The 20,766-nt window shown below is 37.7% G+C and overlaps 2 protein-coding genes across 2 annotated transcripts; both read right to left on the reverse strand.

Moving 5' to 3' along the window:
• Nucleotides 1-1,997: 1,997 nt before the first annotated feature.
• On the reverse strand, nucleotides 1,998-3,744 carry LOC143547095 (uncharacterized). The gene is made up of 5 exons (XM_077038601.1): nucleotides 3,555-3,744; nucleotides 3,267-3,509; nucleotides 3,088-3,151; nucleotides 2,786-3,012; nucleotides 1,998-2,665 (listed from the first exon to the last, which is right to left on the reverse strand). Exons 1-5 carry the CDS (start codon nucleotides 3,742-3,744, stop codon nucleotides 1,998-2,000), a joined length of 1,392 nt encoding a protein of 463 aa, XP_076894716.1.
• Nucleotides 3,745-5,329: 1,585 nt separating this feature from the next.
• Nucleotides 5,330-7,572, reverse strand: LOC143547096 (uncharacterized). Its single transcript, XM_077038602.1, has 2 exons — nucleotides 6,981-7,572; nucleotides 5,330-6,936 (listed from the first exon to the last, which is right to left on the reverse strand). Exons 1-2 carry the CDS (start codon nucleotides 7,570-7,572, stop codon nucleotides 5,330-5,332), a joined length of 2,199 nt encoding a protein of 732 aa, XP_076894717.1.
• Nucleotides 7,573-20,766: the final 13,194 nt, after the last annotated feature.

A 20,766-nucleotide genomic window follows, 5' to 3' on the forward strand; every position in this document is an offset into this window, starting at 1 on the left:
TCATTATATGTATTTTATAATATTGTAATGAAGAAGACCCGAAGGAAAACCGAGGACGAGCTCATGGATTTCTTGAAGTTAGTGGGAGTTTCCAAAAGATGATGGATTGCACCAAGAGTCAAACCTTGTGGTTGTTTTGTGTTGTGACCCCTTGACCCGATTGGTCTTGCTAATAGGCTCTAGTAAGACCAATCACCTATATTGGCCATTTGAGATTTACATATTCTTGTTTGCTATTATGGTTGCTTGCTTTATTATAATAGGTTATAATACCACCAACCTAATACCAAATATATTAAAATAAATTTTAATTAACCAATTATGATTTTGCAAATTAAAATTTCCAAAAGACTTATAACTTAATAGTTTATCTATTAACTTAAAATTGGTTAGACATATCGCGACAAACTTAGTTTTAATAGGTTATTTAAAACCAAGTGTCTCGAGAGATGAAATGGTTCATCAAGTTATCCCGATTAATATAGTAAAACTGGACTTTTACTCTATCTGGTAAATTCTAAAATTAATCCAAATTTTAAAATCAACAGTCTATGCCATCCTACTATAAGCCACACTTGAGGCATATTGCGAAATTTTAAGTGTTTGGAGCTACAACACCGCACTTGATTTCTAGCATATCCCTTCAAGGTGAAAGGGTTTCGTTGACACATCCGGCCCTTTCACACGTGACTGTACTAGGGCGACTATTACTTACTTTTCCGTTACGTGCTACAGCTGTCTGAAGATTAAAGTGGGCATAGATGAGACTAAACGTATCAACTTAGGCAATTGTTGTCTTAAGAGGCCTCATAACCGAGAGATGTGCTTTATTCACAATTGGCAATCGTTGTCAGTCTGCTTAACAACTTACTAATGTTGTGTGCTACAGCTGCCATTACTAACTGGAAGCTAGATTCTCATGTCCCTATTTTATTAATGTTAATTGGGTCATTAATAATATTATAACATCGAAAATAATAATTAAATTACTTTTGCTTATTTAATAGATGTCAACTGATAATAACTCCTCATTCACCCTCAAGACTATTCTTGAGAAAGAAAAATTGAATGGCACCACACCAACTTTCTTCAATGCACTGCAGTTTGAGACTTGTTCTCAAAATGACAAACAAGCTCTATGTTCTTGATGGACTGATTCCATTAGAGTCTGAAAACAATATAGTTGCTGCCAGAAAGGTTCTTGAGAAGCATAATGACGTCTCTGCTGAAGTCGCTTGCATTATACTAGCCACGGTGTCTTACGAGCTTGCAAAAGACTTGGAAAATTTTGGTGCCTATGAGATGCTTGAGCAACTCAAGGGCATGTTCCAAAAACAAGCCCGTCAAGAACGCACAGCTTATCAGCTGTAGAATGGAACAAGGATCCTCTGTTAATTATACATATATAAAACTGAGAATAAATTTTCAATGGATAAAGTGTTCTTGGGTTGTTGGGTATGTTTTTACACGTGCGTTATTTTTTTTATTAAGTTAATGTTTTTGAGAAAAATTATTTTATGATATAAATAAAATCAATCTATGTATCATACAAGCATAGATGTAATACATTTTTCTATATACATTATTTATTGCTTTATTTGTAACTTAATTATTTTGATAATCCTATGTGTTACACAGGCTCTAAAGCTATTTTTACATATAGCATAAAACGATAAAAAAAGAACTGAAACACACAAATTTCTCAAACAACAAAACAAACGATAACGAAGACAAGATATCGTCCATGAAGCAGTTGAATTCTTGACCTGAATCATGTTTCAAAAAGACAGAAGAAACAAGAAAGATTAGAACAAAATTAAGCATACGAGGAATCTCTTCCCCTTTGTAAGATAACGAAGTTGATCAAGAAATGTATGCATTGGCTCCATACATATGAATTTTAAGACTGCTTGAAATGAAGGCGTCACTCATCAATAAATGCCATCTTCTCAAGATCCATGTTTGGAAGTTCACGTGTTTCAAGTCTTTTTATTATCTTAAGAGGTATATTCAATAAGCCTAATTGCAGCCATAACATCTAACTCCCGTTTTTCTATTGCACTTTCATGGCATGCCTTTATTATGACTCTTGGTAAGTTGGTGAGGCAAGCAGCTGAAATGTCCGCAATCATGTTAAATAGCCGTACAAACAACTCATGTTCAATAATCTCCAAGTTGTTGCTTTCATACCTACGCAAGATCGTTTGTGCAATTTGATACATTGAGTTGGCAGCAATAACCTTTATAGGAAGGTTCTCTTTCTCTATCGGTTCTTCATTGATACCTCTACTGAATTCGTTCGTGATTTCTTCTAAACTGTTGACAAACAATATGATAATCTCTGTCGGGTTTTTCCCTTCATAAGCACTTCTTTTTAAAGTGGTGTCTAGGTACTTGTGCTTGTCTCTGACCTCACACCACAAGATCACACTTGCCCTTCGAATATTTACATGCTCAGATGTCTTATTATTTAGGATTCCATCCACTATACGAGAGAAGTAAAGGCCTTCACCAACACTTTTAAGCAAGTTTTCACCTGCATCCTTATCAATATTCGGTATAGCAATGGCTATGCATGTTAGGCTTATGATTGGTAAGCTCCAGCTATTAACAAGTTCAACAGGCATTAGAGATTGAATTTGAATCATGTCGAACGTCTCTACTCCTTCAAATGTAACAGATTTTTCAACAAGCTTTATAAGATTATCGATATGTGTCTCCTAATATTCCATTTACCAAACCAAACAAATCTGTTCATGGAATCTAATTTTTTTTGGATGAATACTTGGAATCTGCACATTATCTTCGAGTGACAAAACATAATTGCTAAGGTCTTCATCATTACTTGAGGCAGTGAGTGGAGTAAACAACAGTGCTTTCATTGACTCGAAATAATATGAGCAATATGTGACAAAGATAGTAATCATAATGGGAATGAGCTCGATTATTTTGCATAATACCACAGTTACCTTCTGAAACGCAATGCAAATGCTTAGAATCTCGCTAGACAACCTATAATCAGTTTCAAATTTTGAGAACAATTTCGAAGGGTTTTCTTTCCACTCACACAATTTTTTAGTTCAATACTTCTCTACTTTAAACACTGAAAAATGGTTACTACTTTGATTAGCAAATGCTTTGAACCTCAAGACTGCAAAACATCTATATACAGTAATAACAGTACCCGATACAACTCCCATTGATTGTATAATGAAAATAACTACAGTTGAGTCCTCATACACGGATTCCCCTATTTCTCTAACTACCCATGCATGCCATGACAAAGATACTGTACACGACCATACTAATTGTGCAAATTACGCCGGATGCGGAGGATAATGGAGTACTAGCCATCATAAACTCAGGGCTACCAGTTACCGCCATGATCCAATGTCTTTTCAGAAGTTGTCTTAGCTCCTCAACATTAAATATTAGGTTTTCTTGTAGATTTTGATCATTCAAAATGGCTCGATACTTGAGTTCCAAGACTTTTTTTAAGGTTGGAATTGCTATAGCAGAAGAAATTAAAATTATCAGTAAGAAGAGCAACATACCCATATAGATGTATGCAGCAATGAAAGGAGGCATGGAGAAAGGGTGATAAGACACCGGCTCAATAACTTCAGTCTCAATCTGAATGCTGACGTTCACAACCAGTGTGATAACAAGAATGGATAAAGCGGTGACATATGCCCAAAGTGACTTGTTGTCCATAACCGCCAAAGAAGGTAATAAGTAAGACATGATTATGCACAGAAAGCCCAAGCTACCGACCTTGACAACTTGGTCAACAACTGGCATTGGACTAGTCTCAATCTGAATGCCGACGTACTTACGGTACTTTGTAGGAAAAATTAGTAGGAAACTTTCCCCTTTCCTAGTAGTGACATAATCAAATTAACCAAACCATTTTTAGGTAGAACAAAGGCTATCACATCTAGATTTTTTAATTTTGTTTTGTAATGTATTCCATTTTAAGAAAAAAAACAAACATTGTTATAGTTATTGAAATTTTCTTTTTGTTTTTTCCAAAAGGAAGTAACCGTGTTTTTACAAAAGTAATGTGGCTCCAGGAACCCCCCCCCCCCCCCCCCCCCCCCCGGGTTTATTTGCAAAAGCAAATATTACTTTCTCTAGCTTTCTTCTTAGAATTTTCATCATAGATTCCACTTTATTACTAACAACAGATATTGTTGTCTGTTGGTGAGTGAAAGCTTTCAGATTTATAGCGTACCATGTGGGGCGGGGTGGGAGCAAGGGTTACTCCATTGGCAAATGACAATTACTATAGTAGACACATATGGAGCTTGTCATTTTCTATTAGACTAATTCGAATTAATTTGCTGTTTGAGTGTTTGTGTGCAGAAAATTCAAGGATATAAACATGCATACATGAAAATTCAAGGATATCCGTACGCACGACCATATATAGACAAGCAACAAGCGAGCATGATTTAACATTAACGACTAAACATAAGTGAAAAACGAAACGTTAGAGGTTCGAAGAAACCGAGAGCCGGTAGTTCTCGTAATCCTAAATCAAATCAACAAATGTCGTCCCAGTTGGGGTTCAAGTCGTTTACGAATCAAACATCGCCCTAATTTCAGAACCTAATGTAGCAACTCCACATGCAGTACCAAACTCCGGGATTCATTGGCCTTTTAGCGAACTCTATGTTCGACCTGTACAACCCGCAACATTTTCAACACCCACGACAATACCAATACACGCAACAACACCCACAACCATACCAAAAGTAGGATGAATTTGGCAAAAACAAAGAGTGGGATACAAGTCCCAAAACCCGACCACAAAAAGTAGAAAAACCTACGGGAATGGAAGAAGCAACACCATGGTCCGAGGTTGAAGAAGTCGTGTTAGTTAGGGCTTGGTGCTCAATTTAGGAGAACCTCAAGGATGGAAATAAAAAAAACACGGTTTTTTTATATATTTTTTTCATAAACATGAATATGAGCATGTATAATTTGGCATCACATTTGAAAAGCCGTGTATCGCATGACATTAACACATTAAAATATCATACATATATTTTACAAATAACAAGAAAAAAAAAAGGAAAAATAAAAATGAGAAGTAAAGCACACATTCTCAAACAATAAAATAAATGGTAATGAAGCTTTAAGTAGACAAGACACCCTCCATGAAGCAGTTGAATTATTGACCTGCATCACCTTTCATCCTTTCAAAGAGAGGTAGAAGAAACAAAGTCAAGATTAGATTAAAAAAATAAAAATAAAAATACGAGGAATCACTTCTTCTTTGTAAGATAATAAAGTTGAAAAAACGTACCATTGCTTCATATGATTTCTATGGCTGCTTGAAATGAAGACGCCACTCATTGATAAATCCCATCTTTTCAGGATCTATGTTAGGCAGTTCACGCGTTTCAAGTCTTCTTATTATTTCATAGGTCTTTTCAAGAAGGCCGGCTGCAACTAGAACGCTAGCCTCTCGTTTTTCTATTGCACCTTCACGACATTTCATTTTTATGACTCTTGGTATGTTGGTGAGGCAAGCAAGTAATATGTCTGCAATCATGTTGGAGAGTCGCATAAACAACTCATCTTCAACAATCTCCAAGTTCTTGATTTCATATGTATGCATGATCATTTGTGCAATTCGATACATTGAGTTGGCAACTATTACCTTTATAGGAATGTTCTCCTTCTCCACCTGTTCTCCATTGGTACTTCTATTGAATTTAGTCACTATATCCTTTGCTCTATGAGTGAACGATTTAATGATCTCTATTGGTGTTTTCCCTTCATATGCACTTCTTTTCGAAGTGGTCTTCAAACACTCATGTTTGTTTTCAATCTCACGAGACAACACCTTGGTCGCCCTATGAATGTTTATATACTCAGGTGTCGTATTTAGGCTCGCCTCCACTCTATGAGTGAGGAATAGACCTTCGATAACACTTTTGAGCAAGTTGTCAATTAAGTCCTTATTAATACTTGGGATAACAATAGCTATGCACGTTAAGCTTATTATTGGTAAGCTCCAGCTGTTAACAAGTTCTGAAGAAAGCAGAGATTGAATACATCCATTGTCAAACATCTCTACTCCCTCAAATGCAACAGATTTTTCAACAAGTTTAAGAAGATTGTTACATGGGTTCCACACAGTAAATTTCTTCACGCTACTCAGAGTATCTAAAAATCTTTTCACAGGATATTTAATGAGCTGCATATCATCTTCGAGGACCAAAACATAATTGCTAAGGTCTTCGTCCGTATCCTCGCTACTTGAGGCAGTAGATGGAGTAATAAACACGTCTGTCAGTGACTTGAAGTACGAGGAACAATACATGAAAAGAATAATAACCACAATGGGAATACGCTCCACTATTTTGCATGACACTACAATGACGCTCTGTAATCCAATGAAACTTCTTAGAACATTGTTCCTCAACAACGTATAATTATCCGGTAAGTACTCGGAGCTTATACATATTTCTTTCCAATCACATAGAACTTGAGTCCAATACTTCTCTACTTTAAACACTGAAAAATGTTTCTGATTTTGATTAGCAAATGATTTAATCCTCTGGACTGCAAAATATCTATACATTGTGGCAACGGCACCTATTACAACTCCGACGGACTGCGTGAAGTAAATTGCATTAGTTAAATAAATATACACCGATTTGCCTCTCTTTATACTTGCCGGTGCATGCCATGACAAACATATGCACACAACCGTACTAATTGCACAAATTATGCTAGATGCAGAGGATAATGGAGTCGTAGCCATCACAAATTGAGGGCTACTAGTTGCTGCCATGATCCAATGTCTTTTCACAAGTTGTCTTAGCTCCTCAACATTAAATAATATAAGGTTTTCGTGTAGATTTTGATCAATCAAAGTGGCTTGATACTTGCGTTCCATGACTTTTTTTAAGGACGGAGTTGCTATAGCAAAAGAAATAAATATTATTAATAAGAGAGTAACATACTCATGTAGATGTATGCAGCCATGAATGGAGGCATGGAGAAAGGGTGAAAAGATGCGTGTGTAATAACTTGAGTCTTAATCTGAATGCCAACATTCACAACTATCGTAAGAACAAGAATGGATAAAGCAGTGACATTTGAAACAAGTGATTTGCTGTCCATAGTCGCCAACGAAGGCATTATGGTAGACATGATTATGCACATAAAACCAAGGCTTCTAACCTTGGCAACTTGATCAATCTCACCTGGCATTGGACTAGTTAAATGCATAGGCAGTTTCATAGCCACCGAAATCACGGTGAGAGAAGCAGCATTCAGTGAAAATAATTCCATTGGAACCCAAAACTTCTTCATAATAATTGTCAATTTGCTTTCAGACAGCATGACATTACCGCAAAAGTACGATGCCACCGCGATATACCACCCAATCAACACCATGGGTTCTCTATACTTAGCGGCGATTGCTGAATCCAGTTCTAAAATTTCTTTTTCATAGCAAACACCCAAAAAGGACGAGACATTTGTTTTGATGAAGTCTAGAACCGGAAGTGATTGATTTAACTGTAACTCGACAGTTTTACAAAACTCACCCATGTTGAAAATTTGTGAACAAGTAATGAATATATGCAAAGTGATGCCAGGCTAGGTGTTTACAAAATAGGAACTACACATCTCCTTTTATACTCAATTTGCTGTTCATATACAGAAAATTCAAGGACGTCGCAAATGGACTTGAGTGGGAGAGGATTGGCATGGTACTTGAAGAAACACGAATCTACTCCCCACTGATGGGTCCTAGATCCAATGAGTCCATAAGGTAGGATACGGTTACTGTCAACACGATATGAATACAATTCCTAAAATCCAGTGACGTGAATCCTGCAAAACAGAACACCGTGAGCCCTTTACGGGAAGGACAGGGGGGGGGGGGATTCTTCCCGTAACCACCCTCTGGCGTGAGAATAAGTACCGTTCTTACGAAGAGATAAAGTACTTAAGTAAATTGAGAGAGTACAGTGATGGTTGATGAATACCTCATGATGATTGAGAGGATATTTATAGCCGGAGGATGTAAGGAAGTGATTGGGTCAGCTGTCCCTTTAGAAGATACCTTATAACCGTCTGGACGCGTGTCCTCACATGATAGGTTTAGCTTACACGCTGCATGTGCGTGTATAACAACCTGGACACCTGTCACTTTATTATTAGTTGATGAGGTAACATTGGCCATGTGCACGGTTATAACGGCCTTGTCACGTGTCACTAGCTAATTGGCTAAAGGGTCACGTATTGCCTAAGAAAGTATCTTGGCAAGTCTTCTAGAAGGTAATTGGTTATTGACAGCTGTCTCGAATCATTACCTTGTATTTATTTACGCGGAAGGGTATTCCTTCATGCGGGTGACTTTTGAGGTTGCTGTGAGGCTTCCGCATATGTTATGAGGGTTTTCTTCCACAGATGTTTATGCGGATGGTTTATATGTCCTGCGGGTGCCTTATGAGGGACTTCCGATTGACCCGCGGGTATTTCTTACGGGTATTTGGGTCCTTTTGGTACCCTACCTCTATAGTATTAATATTGGACGTAGACTTTCTAATTTATTTCTATATTAAAATTAAACAGAAATCATTCATGACTTAGGTGATGACGTACTTATGCTGGTAACATCTAAATTTTATGCATTTGAATTTTTTTAAAGACCAACAAAAAAAATTGGGGGGGAAAAAATGCCAAAATGGTGCTTTTGATTTTCTTAACTAGCCATTTCTTTTTCAAATACCCGAAATGACCAATTGTGTCACCCGACTATTTTTACCGTCACCTGACCGTTTTTGCAACCACCCACATCTATACGTGTGTACACATAAACAGTCAGTCAGGTCCGACAGTGTTTTAAATGAAAAACCGTTTATTGGCAGGGTGAAGAAATAAAATTGGTGGGGGGGGGGGGGTTGGCATAATAGAGTTTGAACTTCAAAAAAGAAAAAAAAAAGATGAATCGTCAAAATTAAAATTTATAATGACATGCATCTACTTAAAAACACATCACCAAAATTAAATTTATAAATAAGAACCATTATTTTCTTGGGACCTATATTTATATTTTTGGCTTAAAAAACAAGTTTTATTGGTTTGTTGTATAAAAATTTATAAATTTACATGATAGTAAAACATAACAAAATTACCATAAAAATATTTATTGGTTTTTACTAACAAATTAATTAAAACAATTTCTAAAACAAAACATAAATTAAAAAAAAAGTCGTCTAACGGTTTACATAATGTCATAAAAATTAAATTTGATGATTCTATCAACATTTTTGGAATTTAAATTCTATTATGTCTCCCCCCCCACCCCCACCACCACCACACACCACGCAAATTCTATTTCGTCGGCCGACCAATAAACGGTCGGTTAGTACACGTGTCGGGGTGTGGGTCGCAATATAAACGGTTGACCGGTGATTCTAATCTGGCGAAACCTACAGTTTAGAGAAATGCCCATTTCGAGTGTTTGAGAAAAGAAGGGCTAGTCAAGAAATTTAGTGGGCCAAAAGGGTTTTTTAAAAAATATCATTAAGATACTGTCAGCCCTAACAAGGAGCTACAACCGGTAGTAAACCACCATGCTCCGGTTTCAGTTGACTAAGGAAAGTTCAATCGTAAAAGAAAAACTTAGAAGGAATGTAATTACCATATACTAACGAACATATAGCACATGTTCTTTTTTCATTCATTTATGTTCCTTTAATTTTCATTTATTTATGTTCTTTTAAATTTTAATAGCATAAGTAGCTATATTCATATAAATCTAAACATAAATACATATGCATGAATGAATTGTGTTGCACTAGACTTGTTTGTTTGTATTCATTGACACTAACTTAAGCTCGTTAATGTTTGGTCATTATGTTCATTTGTGTTCGTTTAATGCAACGAAATTATTTAATCAAACTTAATTCTCATTAAGTTAAGTAGTGATTATAAAGAAACATAAGAAAAACGATTAACAAGTGTTTGTTTTTGTTTCAATCAATCAATCAATCAATCATGCCCAGTAAAATCCCACCGACAGCAAAGCTATAAGTAGGGTCTGGGGAGGGTGGGATGTAGGCACACCGTACCTCTATCCAAAGGAATAAAGAGGTGGCTTCCAGAGAGACCCTCGGCTCTAAGTACATGTGTATGAAGCAAAATAAAGGAAATCAAAGTTTAACAGTTATATAAAAACTACTACTAATTATAATAATATTAATAATAAGATCACAGTTTAACAGCGATATAAAAGCTAATAATAATTATAATAATAATAATAATAATATATGTAAGGGAAATACCATTATGGTATGTGACCTAAATAAGTTAAGTCTAAGCCCTAAGGTATTCAATTCTCTCTAAAAATCCTTAACTTTAATTCTACTTCTTCACGAATTCCTATCCTCAACCATGTCCTCGGAGAGGTTTAGCTCTATCAAATCATGCCTAATCCTCTCATCCCAAGTCAATTTCGGTCGTCCTCTACCCCTCCTCACCTCTATAGTAATGTTTTCTACGGATCTAACAGGACTGTCTTCTCTTTACATGTCCAAACCATCTCAATCTCCACTCTCTTATCTTGTCTGCTATGTTCTCCACCCCTAATCTCTCGCGAAACACAACGTTTCTTATTCGGTCTAGCCTTGTGTGCCCACACATCCAACGTAGCATTCTCATTTCTGCTACCTCCATCTTCCGCACTTGTGCCTTCTTGATGGCCCAACAATCTGTTCCATATAGCATTGCAGGTCTAACTGCCACCCTATAGAATTTTCCCTTTAGTTTAGTCGGGAAACTCTTGTCGCACAATATACCTGTGGCTGCTTTCCATCTACACCATCCTACCTGAACTCGGTGGGTCACATCACTGTCTAATTCCCCATCGCTCTGTACAAATGATCCTAAATACTTGAACTTCGTTACCTGCGGGACCACCTGCCCTTCAATTGTGATCTGTGCGTCTTCATTGTCGTTTATCCCACCAAAATCACAGTGGAGGTACTCCGTCTTAGATCGGCTAATCTTTAAACCTTTTGTCTCTAAGGTTGTTCGCCACTCCTCAAGCCTCATGTTTAGATCTTGTTTTTTCTCAGCAAGTAACACAATATCGTCTGCGAACATCATGCACCACGGGAGAGTCCCCTGAATCGACTTTGACAACTCATCCAAGACTACCGTAAAAAGAAACGGGCTCAACGCTGACCCCTGGTGAAGACCTACCTCTACAGGAAAGAAATCAGTATCCCCCACTGGCGCACGGACACTTGTTTTACTCCTGGTATACATATACATAATTATCTCTATGTATTTCCTGGGCACTCTTCTACCCTCCAAGCACTCCCAGAGCACCTGTCGTGGCACACTGTCGTAGGCCTTTTCTAGGTCAATAAACACCATATGTAGATCACGCTTCTTCTCCCTATACTTTTCCATTAATCTTCTTATAAGGTGTATTGCCTCTGTGGTGGAACGCCCCGGCATGAAGCCAAATTGGTTGACCGTAACCTGAGTTTCTCGTCTAAGTCTAACCTCAATCACTCTTTCACATAGCTTCATAGTATGACTTAGTAGTTTGATTCCTCGGTAGTTACCACAACATTGGGCGTCTCCTTTGTTCTTATAGATAGGAACTACAACGCTGCTCCTCCACTGGTCTGGCATCTTACCTGATTTGAGAATACTATTGAACAGAGTAGTTAACCACATGACTCCTTCCTCCCCCAGACACTTCCACACCTCGATGGGTATGTTGTCTGGGCCAACCGCCTTAGACCTTCCCATCCTCCTAAGTGCATCCTTCACCTCTTCTCGTGTGATCCGTCGGCAATAGCAGTTATTCGATTGTTGTCGTTGAAAGTTTGTGTTGTCATGTTCTTCTTGGTAAGCTCTCCCATTGTTAAAAAGATTGTGGAAGTAGGTTTGCCATCTTAGCTTGATGTCCTGCTCCTTGACCAGCACATGCCCATCTGTATCCTTTATGAACTTCACCGGTCCTAGATCTTGCCTTCTACGCTCCCTGGCTTTGGCAATCTTAAACATAGCATGTTCCTCCTCTTTTGTTTCTAGACTTTCATACATCCGCTTAAAGGCCGCCTTCTTTGCTTCCGCCACTGCCTTCTTCGCCTCTATCTTGGCCGTTTTGTAGTTGTCCCTCAATTCCACTCGCTCCTCCTCATTCGTGCACCTCATTAGCTCCCTAAAACATCCTTGTTTGTCCCTTATCTTGTCTTGCACTGCGTCATTCCACCACCAAGACTCCTTATGCCCACTTGTCTTTCCTGTTGTGACCCCGAGAGTCTCCTTTGCTACTTGGATGATCTTTGTCTCCATAGCTTCCCATATATGAGTTGAGTCCCCATTTAGTCGAGCCCGCGTATGCAGTATGAGTTTATCCTTAAACAGTAGGAGATTTTCGTCCTATAAATTTCCCCATCGAATTCTCGGTGTACCTTTCTTCTCTCGAACAGTCATCTTATTTCTGAAGGCTATATCTGTCACTAGTAGTCGATGTTGAGTCACAACTGTCTCCCCAGGTATGACTTTGCAGTCCTTCCACCAACGTCGGTCTCCTTGCCTCATCAAAAGGTAGTCAATTTGCGTGTCGCGTCCGCCACTGCTAAAAGTGATTAAATGAGAATCTTGTTTCCTAAAATAAGAATTTATAATACCTAGGTCATGTGCCACCGCAAACTCTAGAAGATCTGTTCCGGTCTCATTCCTATCACCAAAACCGAAACCCCCATGTACGGCTTGAAAACCATCGTTAGCCTTACCAATGTGTCCATTAAAATCACCTCCTATGCAAATCCTCTCCCCCCTAGGTATGCCCCCCTACCACTGCGTCTAGGCAATCTCAAAATTCTCTCTTTTCCTGATCCCCTAGGCCTACATGAGGCGCGTAGGCGGAGACTACTGCCACTACTTCCTCTCCTAGTACTAATTTCAACACCATAATCCTGTCATTATGTCTTATCACCTCCACCACACTAGTGTGTATTTTCTTAGCCACTAGAAACCCCACTCCATTTCTAGCTCCATCAGACCCCGAGTACCACAACTTATACCCATTACACTCAGCCCCTCTATGTCCTTTCCACTTAGTCTCCTGGAGGCATGCTATCTGAACCCTACGTCTTTTAAGCACATCTACCAATTCTAGCAACTTACCATTTAATGTTCCTACATTCCAAGAAGCCAAACGCAATATACGCTCCCTATCTTTACTCTTTCCTACACCCCTCGTTTCAGGACATGGTCTCAAGTAATAGTCATGGTTCCTACGCTCTATGGTTGCAACTAATCACACAAACACAAGCAATAGAACACCAAATCAATAATAATAATAATAATAGTAACAAAAACTAATAATAATAATAATAATAATAATAATAATAATAATAATAATAATAATAGTGTGTAGCAATAACAATAATAGTCAAGAGATCTTAAAATGAAAATAAACTCTAACGATCCGGATCACGTATGTTCTAATGATAATAATAATAATACTAATAATAATAATAATAGTGAGAAAGGAACGAGTATACCGTGAAGATGATGAAGGCAGATACAGCTCAACGGCAGCCAGGTTACAAGAAGCTCACTCTTTTGCTTTGGGACCCCCAACGGCAGCAAAAATATAATAATAATTGCGCACACAAAAATAATAATAATAATAATAATACCAACAATGATAATGATAATAATAATAATAATAATAATAATAATAATAATAATAATAATAATAATAATAATACCCACAATAATAATAATAATAATGCTACAAGTTACAGATCTGGTTTATTCAATATTAACAAAAAAACGAAAATTAATAAAAAAATCTTAATTAAACAGATTTTCAGAGAAAACAATAAAAATAAATTAAAAGATCAATAATAAAACTGTTTAAAAAAATCTAAAATTGGCTACAAAATGGGTGTATGTACACTGTACAGTATGTGAAATTTTGTCTACAATCAAAGTGGTTTTAGGGGAAAAACGAAAATCAAACCTTTCTGATATGGAGGAGCACAACGGTGGAGAAAAGTGACGGTGGTGGAGCACGGTGGTGGAGGAGAGTGACGGTGGTGGAGCACGGCGACGGAGGATGGTGGTGAAGGAGAGTGACGGGTGGTGGAGCACGGCGGCGACGGAGGATGACGGTGGAGGCGGATCTTGTAGCAGATCGCTTGAAAGTCAATGTGAGCCGCACAAAATGTGAAGTGAGATCAATCCGTCGATCGAGCTTGGAGACGATCAGATCGGAACGCGAATGCTGGTGGAGGGTTGGGATCCTAAGGGTTTGGGGTTTTCTGTTTGTTTTTGTTTGTTCAAAAATATTTATTTTGAAGATATTAATCTTGAATTTATGAATAAATCTTAGAAAGTTTAGATAATTCTAATGAATTATTTATTGGGTCTTTAATATTTAAATTAGGAATAATTGTTAGTTTAAATTAATAAGGTTTATATAGAAGTTTATGTATTTACTAAAATATAGTTTGAGTTGGGTTAGGATCAATTAGGATGGGTTTAGTATAATACATGGTTAGGGCTATTATCACTTGTGTGCTTTATTTTACAATAATGAAAAGAGTCGAACAAGTTATTCAATCTCGTGTTTGTGTGTTTGGTCAAGAGCCTGATTTTCCAACATCTTTAAGTTTGTTCGTGTTTGTTTACGTTTGTGAAAAATGTTTGTTTAGTTGTAAATGAACAAATATGAATAAACACGAACATACCCTTGTCCGTGTTCATTAGATTCGTTGACATACTAATTTTGACGATATCAGAATGTTAACAACTATGATTCATACAATTTGTACCAACTTTTACATGAGACTAAGTGTCTCTAAAAACATTATAAATAAGAGTAAAAGCCTAGCCCTCAGGCTGTAGTATACGTTTGTCTACATCCTTACATATGTGGTTAAATGCGGTGGGCACATCGCACCACGCTTGGTCACGACCTCCAGCCACGATGGGCCGGACCTAAGTACGTTCGAGTGAGACTGACCATGTGTATATTTATGGTACCTAAGTACGTCGAAACGCTGCGGTGTTTTGCTGGGGTGACCTAGTGTAGAGACTCAAATTTATAATGATGTTGTTTTAACTTGATTATTCCTAAGCCAAGATGGGCCGAGGCTTACGTGGTCTCGAAGGGTGATTAAGTAAAGAAAATATTTTAGTGTCAGCGTGTTCACCAGCATTCGTTGCTGACGTATTTTATTTACATTTTGTAGGCGACCAAGATTAGCGCTTGAATTATCGAAGCGCTACTTATATATCTGATGGCTCGGATCTGTTTTGTATAAATTTAAGATACTTAAGTGGTGGTTTATAAATATAAAACATGTAATACTTTTTGTTATAACTCAAACGGGTATTTTATAATTCCCGTCTTTTGTATGTGAATATTTTACAACTTAAATCCACAAGTTTTACAAGTCTTCCGCTAATATAACGTAACTCTGATTTATATACAATTCTGGTACCAACTGTTGGGTCGCACTCCTAGGCCTAAGATGAGGGTGTGACAGGTTGGTATCAGAACCATCGATCTTAGCGAATTGGGTATCATAAAACAATACCCAAGCTTCGATCCAAGTATAGGAATTAATTGATTATTTGTCTTAGGGATAAGATAGGCTGGTAACCTTTTCTTTCCCTCCACATTCTAAACCACCCAATTGTTAGATGGCATTCAAAGCCTATATGGAGAGCCTTGTGCGCAAGGCTAAAGAGGCTGGAATCGCTGAACCATTCCCTGAAGACAACATGAGTGATGGTTACTATGAAGCCTACTTTGACCAAGATGTAGAGCATGATCTAACCAAACCTGTGTACTACCCCGGAAGCAGACACTATTCAATAGACTAAGCATAGTATTGCTCAATGAATATTACGTACAGTCGAAATGCAGCAGTTTACACTAAAAGACAAAGCAAAACACTGGTTTAACTCGTCACCGATGCATAGTATTGCTAATTGGGCCAAGATGCAGCAGATTTCTTCAATGAATATTACTTACAGTCGAAGACAAACAAGGCCCGAATGGAAATTCACCACTTTTCACATTTATCGGGCGAACTGTTTCACGAGGCATTCACCAGATTCAAAGAGATGATCATAAAAAGCCTACACCACCAGATTGAATTGTGGAAATTGGTGAAGTATTGTGGACGGGTTGACATACGCAGATAGAAAACACTTGAAAGCCTTGTGTAATGGTCAACTGTTGAACCGGCCCGAGGAAGATGACTGGGGTTTTCTGGAGTTTATGTAACACCCCGTAACCGCAGCGGAAACGTAAACGGGGCGCAACAGACACCTCTGATATCAACCACATTGTTTATAAAGAAAACTGAATACATTAATATACTTCAAATTACATTATCTCTTATTTCATTACCGTCTAGGTGATACACGCATCATGCATTACGATACATAATTCTATTTATTATAATGTATCCTAACATCCCGCACGCAAATCTTACACACATCAAGCACTTAGCACGTAAGCAATCACTTCATCTTAATTGTACCTGAAAAGCATGTGAGAAAGCGGGTCAACTACGAATAGTTGGTGAGTTTCACAATTTGAGTAAACCATGATAAATCCGTATCATAAGATAATATTATCGATGTAATTATGCTGAGCCCACAAGTGAAACCTCTGACTATCACACACAACCCCCGTGGCATATCCCCCGCCCACGGACCTGCCCCAAACCGCTATGTCTAACATTACATAGCAAAATAAATAACAACAAAATAGACATGTGCAACTGGCTGGGAAACATCAGCAAATCCATGCCGGACCAGTTGGGTTTGTCAGACCAATAGTACTATCCACACTCTACCGGCTTTCAGTTAATCACTCGTGTTCCGGGGCCTTAGAATGTTAGCAACTCAGACAATTACCATCTTAGTACATTTCCGTACGATTCCCGTACAATAAAAAATATATAAATCCACGCAAATCCATGCGTTCAGTATGTACTTAAACATTTCAGTAGTAACATGCTTCCGCCCCGAGAAAATATTTAAAAACAATTCAGAAAAAAGGGCCCGTGAAACTCACCTTAGCACATGCAAGCAGGTAACAACAGTCATTATTAGTTAACACGTCCAATCTGTAATATGATCCCTACGATCGTTATTATACAATTATTGTTTATATAAACTTTAACCGTGTTAACCGGTACATTTGGGGACACTGTTAACCCAGTACTGTACCCGTTCCGGGGGCAATGTTAACCCAGAAACACTTCTAGGGACATCTGGGGACACTGTTAACCCAGTACTGTACCCATTCCGGGGGCAATGTTAACCCAGAAACACTTCTACGGACTCAGATTGTGATATCGTTTAGAGTTCAGTAGTCAAATTACCATTAGTTTGTTTTCCCCGTTTTGCGTGCCTAGCACGGTTATCCGTTTTTACGTTTCAAAAATGAGCTTGGTCACACACGACCCGAAAATAGTCGTTGACTGATAATTTATTTAAAGTTGTGAAATTAGAACTCGGTTTAGACGCCCCGATTGGCCGCGGGACCCGTTTCCGTCTTTAGTGTACCGGAAACCGTTAAATCGGATAAAATTACCTAAATCATCCGAATTATTTTCGGATGATTTATTTTTACTTGTTTAACTCAGTTATATGAAAATAGTTCATTTTTAGGGTTTTTATACACCGGTCAGCTCGTTTAGGCGGACTTTACCGGTTTACGCGTTTTAAGCTTTAAAAGTTTGTTTTTGCACAAATAATTATCCGTTTAATCTCGGATTTAGAAATTTTGCACAAATCACTTTTTGACAGTGGGGAATTTTATAAAAATATTTCCAGTATTAATTTTTATATTTAAAATTTATTTATCTATTTCTAAACACCATTTAAACACTAAATATGTCGTAAATACCAAAAGACCTTAGAAAAATCCCAAATTTTTCCTGGATGACCCCTGCCATCCACATAGTCCCCTGTAATTTTTCCAGAACCAAAATCTCTTTTTACATGCCATTTTCACTAAAACCGAGCTAGAAAACCCTAGAACCCGTTTAACTGAAAAGCCTACTTAGACTTCTCCAACTGACCTAAAATTTTGTGTGTGACTTTTACATGTTATACAAAGCTTATCTGGAATTTTCCAGAATTTTTCATGATATTTAACTATTTTTCACCATTTTTGGCCAAAACCGAGCATTAAATTCACCAAATATTCATCCTTTGTCCAAAAGTTACCAAAATTTCACAAAACTCATATTATCATATATCTAACACCTCTGTAAAATTTCATGACCTAACTCTAAACCAACCATAATCTGTCCAAAAATCCATAACCGAACATAAACCGAATATACCTTTCGTTTTCCGCCACTACAAGCTACAAACTCGTCTTTCCGCCTTATCTACCACTATATATAGAACCTACAACCAAAATACCACAATACCAAGCAAGTTACACTCACGATCAAGCCTCTTACACTATAGTTTCGGTTATTGTTCCAAAACTAAAGTTTAAACCGTAAAAATTCGTTTTTGGTTCGTTTAACTCCTTTCTTGGACCAAGATCCCTTGTATAACCCGTATACATCACTTGATCATGCAAGAATCGGTTTTCATCTTTGAGACCTCATTTTCTTGCAAATAAACTCAAGAAACGCAGATGGAAACGTAAATAACTCGACCTTTACCTTGTTTTTCTTGCTACAATCTCGTGATTTTAGTTCATGATTTGGAGAGAGTTGAAAGATTGTTGAGTGTTTGATTAAAAAAAAACATAAGGCAAGGGGTTAAACCCCCCCTTAGGCCGATCGGAATATGAGGGGGGTGGGGTGGGACCCACCTCTCCATTTCTAGCCACATGTTTGGATTCTCGAAATCCGGATAATGTTTTGGATAATCTGGTTTAGTTCGTTTTTCGGTTAAATGTTTAATTCGGCTTAAAACGAGGCTAAAACGGTCGTTTTCGGCTTAAAAATGAAATTTATATAAAACCGATTTAAAAACTTTAAAAGCTTAAACCATGACATTTATTAACTTAAAACATCGTATTATTAATTATTGCGCATCTTTTTCGGCATGATCGATCGTCTCTTGCTCGGTTTGGTATTAAAGGTTTCGTTTAACGTACCGACGTACCATTAAATCGAAAATTCTTTTTCTGTGCCGTACTTTACTTATCCCGAAGCATTAATGCTTCGTAAAATCACTAAATATTATAGATATCGTCTATAATTGAACCCTCGATTCGTTCAGGTTTCAATAACTATCGATCGATTAATCGCATATTCAATACGATGAATTATATATTCACGTACAATCAATACCGTGAACCATGTATTCTCGTATAATTACTATGGTAATTCATGTACCCGACATTAAATATAACGTAACTATTGTCTACCGGTTAGAGTATACCTGGTTTCTTCGGAATCGTTACATTCTCCCCCCGTTAAGAATTTTCGTCCTCGAAATTTTACACGCCCACTATCCCCTTCCGAGAGAAAGGTGGGGGTTTTCCCTTCAGAATTCACCCTCGCGTTACTAGGTATAATCTGGTCCTCGCTGTGAATTCCACTTAATCTTAATCAATAAAGCTTGGTGTGTCCAAACCGTTTAGTTTTCCCGTCTACTAACTCTACGGAATTATTTATAATATCAAGCATGTCTTCTATGAGTACCTCCATTACTGGTACTTTCCTTGCCTCATCGCTTAGGTACTTTTCAATCCGTATACATGGCAAAACATCATGTATAGTACTTAGCCCCTGGAGTACATTAATTGATAAACTAAATGACCAATCATGGAGATAGTCTCATGAGGTCCAATATATTAAAGAGCTATTTTTCGGTTTTGCCAAACCTCATATCACCTCTCTAAGGTGATGCCTTAAAATGCCTTGTCACCTCTTTCCAGTGACAATGGTTTCCTATGAATGTTGGCATAAATCCTTTGCCAATCTCGCGCTGCTTTCAACTTATCTTAAATATTATAAATCTGATTGGTTGTTTTTTTGAATTAATTCAAATCTTATGGCTTGATTGACGCCCATTTTCAATTTACCAAATTGGTGATAATTACTTCACCCATAGAAAGCTTCAAGCTCTCGATGCTTCCTTCCCCGCCTTCCAATAATGGAAGTAGGATGACTATTTCGATCTGATATAATTGAAAATGGTACTCCACGACGAGATACCATTTCATCATCATGAATTTGGGTGAGAATTCATTGTGGTAATCGTCATGGATTGGGATGAAATGCGAGGATTGGTTAATCGATCCGCGATTACCCAAATTGCATCATGTCTTTGATATATCTTGGGAATTTGCGTCCCGAAATCCATTGTAATTTATTCCCACTATCATTGGCGAATTTTTGTCGTTGTGGCGTTCCCTAGGGTTTTCGGTGTGCAGCCTTATCTCTTGCACAAGTCGTACACTTACCGACATACGTTGCTATATCCCTTTTTCATACCCGGCCACCAGTAGAACTCTTTCACATCCTTGTACATCTTATCCGATCCCGGATGTATGGAATATTTCAATCTATGCGCTTCGTCCATGATTAATTCACGGAGGTCATGGAGGGTCGGGATCCAAACCCGATTTTTGAAATAGAGAATCTCGTCCACGCGCTGTTCGAAATTCTTCTCATTGCCGTAAAGTCCCTCCTTTTCCAATTGTTCCTCTTTCAACGCCTCACGTTGAGCGACTCGAATCAGGTTCGAAAGGTTCGACTGGAC

Source organism: Bidens hawaiensis, unplaced genomic scaffold, assembly GCF_021521415.1.
Source record: "Bidens hawaiensis isolate Kalapana, Puna unplaced genomic scaffold, B.hawaiensis_p1.1 tig00014615_1, whole genome shotgun sequence".
NCBI lineage: Eukaryota > Viridiplantae > Streptophyta > Magnoliopsida > Asterales > Asteraceae > Bidens > Bidens hawaiensis.

Excerpts from the sequence above, each read along its gene's own strand:
- LOC143547095 (XM_077038601.1), bottom strand. The coding sequence starts at position 3,744 with ATGTCTTACTTATTACCTTCTTTGGCGGTTATGGACAACAAGTCACTT. Across the intron at positions 3,152-3,266 it reads CTTTGTCATGGCATGCATGG|TCTTGAGGTTCAAAGCATTT; the intron begins GTAGTTAGAGAA and ends GATGTTTTGCAG. Across the intron at positions 2,666-2,785 it reads AGATAATGTGCAGATTCCAA|GAGTAGAGACGTTCGACATG; the intron begins GTATTCATCCAA and ends TTACATTTGAAG.
- LOC143547096 (XM_077038602.1), bottom strand. The coding sequence starts at position 7,572 with ATGGGTGAGTTTTGTAAAACTGTCGAGTTACAGTTAAATCAATCACTT. Across the intron at positions 6,937-6,980 it reads GGCTGCATACATCTACATGA|CAACTCCGTCCTTAAAAAAA; the intron begins GTATGTTACTCT and ends CTTTTGCTATAG.